This window comes from Pseudochaenichthys georgianus, chromosome 23 (assembly GCF_902827115.2).
Source record: "Pseudochaenichthys georgianus chromosome 23, fPseGeo1.2, whole genome shotgun sequence".
NCBI classification, from domain to species: domain Eukaryota; kingdom Metazoa; phylum Chordata; class Actinopteri; order Perciformes; family Channichthyidae; genus Pseudochaenichthys; species Pseudochaenichthys georgianus.
This window is the reverse complement of record NC_047525.1, coordinates 6,528,920-6,537,575: the sequence shown is the minus strand read 5'-3', so window position 1 is coordinate 6,537,575 and position 8,656 is coordinate 6,528,920. Positions and strand designations below refer to the sequence as shown.

Genomic DNA, 8,656 nt, shown 5'->3' with positions numbered 1-8,656 from the left:
ATGCACTGATATTAATCATTATGCTCCCATAACCTTGTAAACTCTGTAAAAGACTAATGAAACATTGTAAATTAGGGTTTTGTAAAAAGAAAATGCCTGATTGAAGACTCTTTTGTGCCTTACAAAGCCTTTATTGTACATTGACTTTATATACATTTTGTGATCTGAGCAATTTTTGAAAACGGTTTCAATCGGTGTCAATCGGACATAGGTCAATCGGACATAGGTGTCGCTGTGTATTTGTTGCTTTGTGCTCTCCACAGCGCTGAAGGTAAGTGTTTTCAGGTCCTCGTCCCTGCAGAAGGACTGATTCTGAACCCAGATCCAGACTTTACCTCACAATCAGATGGAAAGTATATTTTTGTGAATGTGTTTGTAATATATGACAAAGTATATTTTCACTAAATATTCATCTTTGGCTACTTTAAAACTAACTGTAACAATTGATTTGAACAAAAGCCATGTGAAACTTGACAAAGGTGTTCCGAACCTTTAAAGGTACCTGGTGATGGCAGTTAAAGTGTTTTACCTGTAAATATAATCGATCAGCATGGCAATGCAAACTTGCACTTTAACACGCAGGGTATGAAACGTTGAGTCTCTATGATCAGATATTATTGTAACTTGGGTGTTTTCTATGAATTGGGTAACTTTTAGATTATTTCCAGGGAGGACTGTTATAATGCTGCTAGTAATGATTTGTTCCATTTACAGTTTCCCTGACAGGGAGAGACAGCTTGTAGCCAAAAGTTATCAAATGGCCATTAGTAAAATAAATAAAAGATTTTTAAATGCAGTTTGGTTTCTTGGCTTTCCTTCGTGCACGATTAATCTAATTGGTATTCAGAGATGGCTGCAGTCAGGAAGGGCTATCATCAATTACTTCTAGGCAGTCTATGGAAATACAAATAATTTGGTCTGCACATTATCTACAATAACCTGGGTTTCTAAATCCACCTTCGCCCCCAAATAGATAGAGGTTCAATACACAAATTATGGAAATAAAATGTTTTTTAGAGGCAAGGACTTTTTTGTATGTAACTTAAGAGATACTTTCACTAAGGGACGTTCACTGATAAATTGTTTATTTTAGCTATAAGTATTGAGGTTCAAGAGGGTTTACTTTATATCGCCATGTTCAAGGACATCATGCTATGAATATATGCGATTCAATTATCAATAAAAATAACATTCTTGAAATTATATACATATACAAATAAATGCAACGTTATTGTGCCCGGAACCTTCTGGTAGCCGTGTCTCACTCCTGCCGTGCAAGTTAGCATGTTGCACTTCCGGTGCTTGTTTGGCTGGTAGTTTAAAATGACAAACGCTGGCTATATGAAACACACTTTTAATGCTTAAATGGCAGCTATACTACATGTGGATACACGCCTAGGAACAAGAAGAGTCCTGTAGAGTGAACACAGAGTTGAACTTCTCTCTCTCTATCGTACTATGTTCAAAAAGATGACTGAATTTGGTCCAGATTCCGGGGGGAGAGTGAAGGTAACACTGGAGCTGTCTGCGGTTACATTAACTCACTGTGTTGCATTACTTCTCTGTACGGTAGTTCATAATTACACCAATAAGGAATGACTAACGATAACCACTGTTTTTCTTCTTCTTGAATGTGGGAGTATTTGAACAGGAACTGATTAATTATATAATAACAACGTGATGTTTCCCCTCTGTGGTCTGCAGGGAGTAACCATCATTAAGCCCATTGTGTTCGGGAACGTTGCCCGTTACTTCGGGAAGAAGAGAGAGGAGGACGGTCACACACATCAGTGGTCTGTCTATGTGAAGCCTTACAGAAACGAGGTGAGACATCCGGATCACACCAAGGATATCAAATACAGCAGTGTATGTTAACACGCTCGTCATTTCAAAGATATTGGTCTTCTACTTATTGTCATGTTTCCCCCATGTCTCCCAGGATATGTCTGCGTATGTGAAGAAGATCCAGTTCAAGCTTCATGAGAGCTATGGTAACCCACTGAGAGGTGAGGAAACAACAGGATGACCACAGGCAGTAACTGCATCCCAATGTCTCTGTGATTTAGAGGGGATGCATTGTTTCTTGTGAATTATTTTACATTATGAGAAAATGAATTTTTTTTATAAATGGAATACAAATGATAAAAAGTGATTGGAAATGGATAGTACAATAAATAAGCCAGGTTGGTTTAAATGTAAAGGTAATTCAAATGTGTGATCAGACAATAAAAATACTATATGCGTGTGTACAAATACTTCTCTCTGCCTTCCAGTGGTGACGAAGCCTCCGTATGAGATCACAGAGACGGGCTGGGGGGAGTTTGAGATCATCGTCAAGATCTTCTTCATTGACCCCAATGAGAGACCTGTGAGTGCCTAATATATATTTGATTGAGCTGCTTGGATTCCTAATATTCAATATTTAACACATGATAAGATTAGTATTCAAGCCAGTGTGACAAAATAATGTCAAACTTGTTTTCCTTGTGTGTGTCAGGTGACTCTGTACCATCTGTTGAAGCTCTTCCAGTCAGACACCAGCGCCATACCGAAGAAGACGGTTGTCTCTGAATTCTATGATGAAATGGTACTCCTTCCTTTGTGCTCGGGTTTTTTAATTGTCTGAATGTTTAGTATTTCTTTAATTAAAATGCTAGGCCCATCAGTTATAGTGATATACTAATATCTAATCTTGCTACCATAAAGGGAAATGCATGAATCCCATATTGTTTACCGTCCACACTTAGAGAATTAGATGTTGTTCACACTGACATGGCATCAGTATTTTAAACCTATCAAGCAAAATGCACTTTTTGGTGTCTTTCATACATAAATATGTGTGTCAGGGAATACACAAGGTGTGAGAGAGTATGTGTAAAAAAGCAGGACATAAAAAGGAACTCACCTTGTGCAAGAGAAAAAACATTTGAGCTCCGTACTGTTTCAGAAATAATCCTTAATGTGGTTTGGAACATGATATGGCGTTTCATCACGGCAGCATTTAGCAGAGAATCTCTCGGTAGAATTCTGAGCAGGCACAAGCTCCCCCTCCTCTTTTTTTTTTTTTAAGCTAAGGACCCAGATCAGCCATTCTCTAACAGGCCTGAAATAGAGGGATATGAGGGATGTCTAAAATGCATGATCTGTTTGGTATTTTTCTTTGGCGGAAATCGCGCTCCATTTAAGGCGGGGCCTCGAATATGACGCACACCTGTTAGCCAAGCCCGCCTTAACCTGCCATCAGGCCCTGGGGCCTATTTAAACAACAAATCAAAGTCATTTATAGCCTCGGCAGGCTCTGTGATCGCACTTCTCCACTCTGCTCTACGCGCGCCTGGTCCTCGCCTCCAGATGAGTGACGTATCGGGCCTCCCTCATGTATCTGTCCGGTTGCCGTTGGCTCCCCTCCACGTAGCAAGTCCTCGTCGTCCTCTCCATCTCCTCCAACAGATAATGTCCCTCCTGTCTGTTTTTCCTCTCCTGCTACTCCATCGCTATCAGAACCAGACGGCCTACTTGGCTCCGAGGCCCCGCGGCCGTCACCGCTGCCGCTCGGTACAAAACTAATCTGTCCTTCCTCCTCATCCTGGCCTACAGGTTTAAAATAACCTGTAAGCTTCGGCATTTTTTGTAATAGCTGCTTGTCTCAAAACTCCTTTTCCCTCAACAATTTCCTTTTCCGAGCGCCTCTCTCAAACTTTTTCTTCTCCGACATTTTCCCTTACATTCATTATTTCAGCGGAGGGAGGGGAAGCGGCGCTGTGGAACAGCAGGGTGGCGAGGGAGAGCTGTCTTCTTCCCTTTACAAGCTTCAAAAATGTATTTATGGTGTGATTTTGGAAATAAAAGTTTCATATTCTGAAAGCCAAGACTTTGTTTATTTAAAACAAAAAAACACCCGAAATAAATAAAATTAAAAAATTGGGAATTGTTTTATTGTCTCATGATAGGCTCCCGATCTCCAGGCCCCAGCTCAGGTCAGCCCGTGCATTAAGGCGGCCCTGCTGTTAGCCTGTTCCAAAATTCTTCGTTTTCTGAGGCTAGGAAGGATTCTTGCCTTGCTTCTGAAGCAAGTGTGCATGTGCTGCCAAGCAAGCGTCCGCGACATTGAGAAACACCCAGGCCGTTTCTCAATCACGAGGATGCTTGTTTGCTTGCTGTCTTCCGAATCACTTGCTTCAGAAGCTATGCAAGAATCCTTCCTGGCCTTCGGAAAACGAAGAGTGGAACAGGCTAGCAGGTGTGCGTCATATGAGATGCCCCGTCTTACATTTTCCGCCACAGATTTGGGGAAATTGGCCCGTGCGCAAAGCATTGTGGGGATTTTAAGGACGCAAAGTCTACCCATGGGCAGCCTCGAAATTACCACCAAACCAAGGACGCGGCCTCGGTGGAATTCCAAGTATGCTGGAGATTGGAATAGTCCTTCGGCAGCACTCGATGACGTAGCATCCTTGAAATATTGGCTTGGAAGCCAGTTTCCTCGAGATTGAGAAACGGCCCCAGTGTGTGTGAGGGTGTACTTTGAGGGTTTGTGACTTTGCAGACCATTTACATGCATAAAAATGGGACCTTTTTAAGGTGTCTGAAAATGACAATAAAATAGCGGTATGCAATGTGTGTGAAGCAGAAATCCTGCAGCTCCACCCGCTGTGACGGACCGGTGAGCGGAGCAACACACACACATTAATGGCGCATTTCCACTGCAGGGCCTCACACGGCTTAGTATGGTATAGTTGGGCCTTGGTAGGCCAGGCTCATTTTATGCTGCGTTTCCATTACAGTTTAGGAACTGGGGTAGTAACTATAGTAACGCAGTGTAGGCGGAGCCGTGACGTCATTTTCAATGCGAAACACAAAACCAACATCAGCCGTTAGCTGTTATCACTCAGAGCTCACAGCTCCTCATATTTGTTCAGAAACTAGACAAAAGTTAAACAAGTACAAACCACAGACTGTCTGTGTCATGGTGAATACAGTCGCTGGTTTATTTATGTCTGTAGGCCGTTGTTGTGAGTGTGGACAGTCGGAGCATATACAACGTTAGCTTAGCCGAACTCTATTCAGAAAAACACACATTTAACACTAGAACCGCCAATCGGGTCAATTTGACCCAGAGCTGTTTTTTATTGTATGTAACTTTTTTTCAATAAAATATTAAAGTCTCCCAGTCCGTGACTTTTCCTGAAAGTGTGTTATGTAGCACCCTATGTTGTTAAAAATGGTCAGATTGAAGAAATCGCCAAAGAAATTGCCATTTATACCTATTTCCGCCTAGCGGGTCATATTGACCCCACCCCTTTTCGCGCTATTGATTTTGCGTGTAAACAAACATGACGTGTTGCTATAGCAATGCCTTTTGTCTACTGCGGTTCCTTATAGATAGAGATGGATATATATTGATAGGGACAGTCTGTAGTGAAGGAGCGCGCTCCCGCTCACGGGAGACTGCTTGCGCTGCGCTCCGCAGCAAACAGCTGTTTGCTTTTCACCCAACAACGACAACCGCCTCACGAAACGCTATGTTGTAGCGTTTATAAACAAAACAATTTACCAAAATTGCAAGAATACCAATACCACAGGACCATTCTTCTTTTTAAAGCAATACTTTTACCATGAAAATCAATGCATTCTAATACCGGGTCAATTTGACCCCGGTGGCAGTTTTAGGTATAAAAAAATCTCTGGCGGTTCTAGTGTTAAAAAGGTTTCTCGCCTGCCGTCTGTCTGCAGACTTGTCAAAGCATTGATTCATGGTTTTTACTAACCGGTATCAGTATGTTGTTACTTCGGCATCATTTTGAAACGTGTATTACAATTAAACCACGGTAAAATATGTTCATTTTGTTGTAGTTGCCAGCGATTCTCTCACTAGTTTAGCATACTCAGCCCGGTTGTTGGCCCGGAAAGAACCTCGAATTTGGAGACAGGCCAGGCACGGCATTTTTAAACCGCGCTCCGCGCTGTAGTGGAAATGCGACAAAAGAGTTAATCCTAACACACGTAGCTATTTTATCTACTTCTGGAACAAGCTAAACTAGTTATACATATGTTTATTCGTCACTGTTGGGTCACTCATTACTGGATAATTGAGCTGCATGAGATACTGACAGGCTGTCAGGAGAGAGAGAGAGAGGAAAAGAGAGCGCTTCCGCTTATTTCTCCCGTGTTATTATCCAAAGTTAATGTAAACTTGAATAATGTACTTCATTTGAATGTAATAATTATGTTGGTTGTTGTTTGTGGAAGCGCCAGTGAATGAGCCCCATTAACTGAGTTTTAAGCATCACTTTAAATGGAAGATCCCCCATAGGCCCCGCCCACTCGATCGGTATCGGCTGATACAGATTCCGGCGATCGGCCCCAAAATTGGCGATCGGAGCATCCCTAGTTTTTTATATTTTTTTTATATATCTGAGACCCATAATGTATGCCTAAAAATGGCATAATAGGAGACCTTTAATGTAATGGGTCTAACTCAGTTTTCTTTCTTTTTCAGATCTTCCAGGATCCTACAGCCATGATGCAGCAGCTACTGACCACATCGAGACAACTCACACTGGGAGCATACAAGCACGAGACAGAATGTATGTACAACAACAATGAACACAAACACATTTTCAGATACTCTAACGGCCCGTCCACACAGCGGCGCTTCTGCCCATTCACTTTGAATGGGGTGACGTCACTTTTCGCCGAACTGCATTGTGGGAAGCAGAGCGGAGCTTTCCAGGCTTTCCATGTTCAACTTTTGAAGCTTCTGAAGCTTTCGGCAGAAGCGTCAGCCAATCAAATCATATGCCATTACAAGCTCTAGCCAATCAAACCTCTGCTTGTGTGTCAGGGGCGGGAAATTCATGTGATTGGTTGTTGGTCGAGCTTCAGACACGCCCACCGGCAAGCTTTTTCCAAAGCCGCTGTGTGGACGGGCCGTAATTGTGATTTACTGTTAACCTCAGTACCCTACATAATGGAAACATGTAGTTTGTGTCACTGAACTAAAAAGTTTGAGTCCCTCTCATGCTAATGAGTGCTTGTCTGTGTCTGCAGTCAGTGAGCTGGAGCAGAGGACCAAGGAGAAAATGGATGCGGCAAAGAGGAGAACCAGCCTGGAGATCACTGAGCTGAAGGACAAACTAAAAGCCAGCAGAGAGAACATCAACAGCCTGAAGGCAGAGATCAGGAAGCTGGAGGAGGACGGAGACCACAAGGACCACTGAGGAACGGACATAATGATTAAAAACATTGCTGTGACATATTTTATGATCACACATTTTGTGTTTTAATCGTTTTTTTTTTTACATGGACCCTCAGAGAAAACATTACAATAATTTTTACATAACATAGTTTTAGTACATCACTGAAACAAGGATTTTGGGATTGTTTCTTTATAAACTTGTCATTGTTGTCTTTTTACCTACACATTGCTTGAACTGCTGATCCAACATTAATCCTGTCCATGTTATTGGTACCTGATAAGAGGACAGAACAGAAAAAGTCATTTTAGCATCCCCACATCCATATCTACCTGAAGAGATGTCCACTTTTGTGTCTGAATGTAAAAAGTGTAATAATTTGGTAATTTTTACTGATCTTTTGATTTTTCTATAAAAAGCAATTGTGTTTACAAGATTTCTTGTATATGTTATTTATTTTATAACAATTTGGGTTAGATGAGGGTTTATTAAAAACACATGACAAGTGTTGAACTGCAACCATAGTAGCGTCCGGCTAGTCAAGGTTACTATATGACAATATTGTTAAGCATTGTGCACCACAATTGCAAATGTTGAGCAGAGTTTGTCCTGCTTTTCAATCGTGATGCTGTCTATATTTATTTGCAGAATACACCATTTCCCACTGACAGTCCACATACACTAGATGGGTGGGGAAACCAGCTGAAGGTGACTGCATGAGGACTGATTTGGCTGATGAAGTTTATGTTGATTAACTGTTATAGAATCCTTTGAGTGAAAAATGGCGTTTAGGATTGGCATAGGAGTGTTCTGCAAAAGTTGGTCAAATGTAGTGAAAGTTTGCTCTGTGATAAAGCCATTATTGGAAACTCCCTCCTGGCTGGTCTACCTGCATGTGCCATCCGACCTCTGCAGCTCATCCAGAATGCAGCTGCTCGCCTGGTCTTCAACCTTCCTAAATTCTGCCACACCACGCCGCTCCTCCGCTGCCTTCACTGGCTTCCGATAACTGCGAGAATCCACTTCAAGACAATGGTACTTGCGTACCATGCTGCGAATGGAACTGGCCCTTCCTACATCCAGGACATGGTTAAACCGTACACCCCAGCACGTGCACTCCGCTCTGCATCAACCAAACGGCTCGCTGCACCATAGCTGCGAAGGAGACCCAAGTTCCCATCAGCAAAAATACGTGGGTTTGCTATCCTGGCTCCAAAATGACATCAGGACAGCAGATAGCTTACACACCTTCCGGCGCAGACTGAAAACTCATCTCTTTCGACTCCACTTCGAGCGATAGAACTATTAACAAAGCACTTATATACTAATAAAGGGCTGGCTTATCTAAAGCCAGTTGAGTAGCACTTGAAATGTTTTTGCTCTATGAAGCCTGATGTACTTATATGATTCTGTTTTCTTCAAGTTTGTATTTTGTTGGTCGAGTCGCTTTGGATAAAAGC

At 42.1% G+C, this 8,656-nt stretch overlaps 1 protein-coding gene across 1 annotated transcript; it reads left to right on the top strand.

The window, feature by feature from the left end:
* Window positions 1-1,258: 1,258 nt before the first annotated feature.
* On the top strand, window positions 1,259-7,632 carry yeats4 (YEATS domain containing 4). The gene is made up of 7 exons (XM_034074870.2): window positions 1,259-1,509; window positions 1,705-1,824; window positions 1,940-2,006; window positions 2,274-2,368; window positions 2,498-2,587; window positions 6,500-6,587; window positions 7,051-7,632. The coding sequence occupies exons 1-7, from the start codon at window positions 1,459-1,461 to the stop codon at window positions 7,218-7,220; spliced, it is 681 nt and encodes a 226-aa protein (XP_033930761.1). The 5' UTR covers window positions 1,259-1,458; the 3' UTR covers window positions 7,221-7,632.
* Window positions 7,633-8,656: the final 1,024 nt, after the last annotated feature.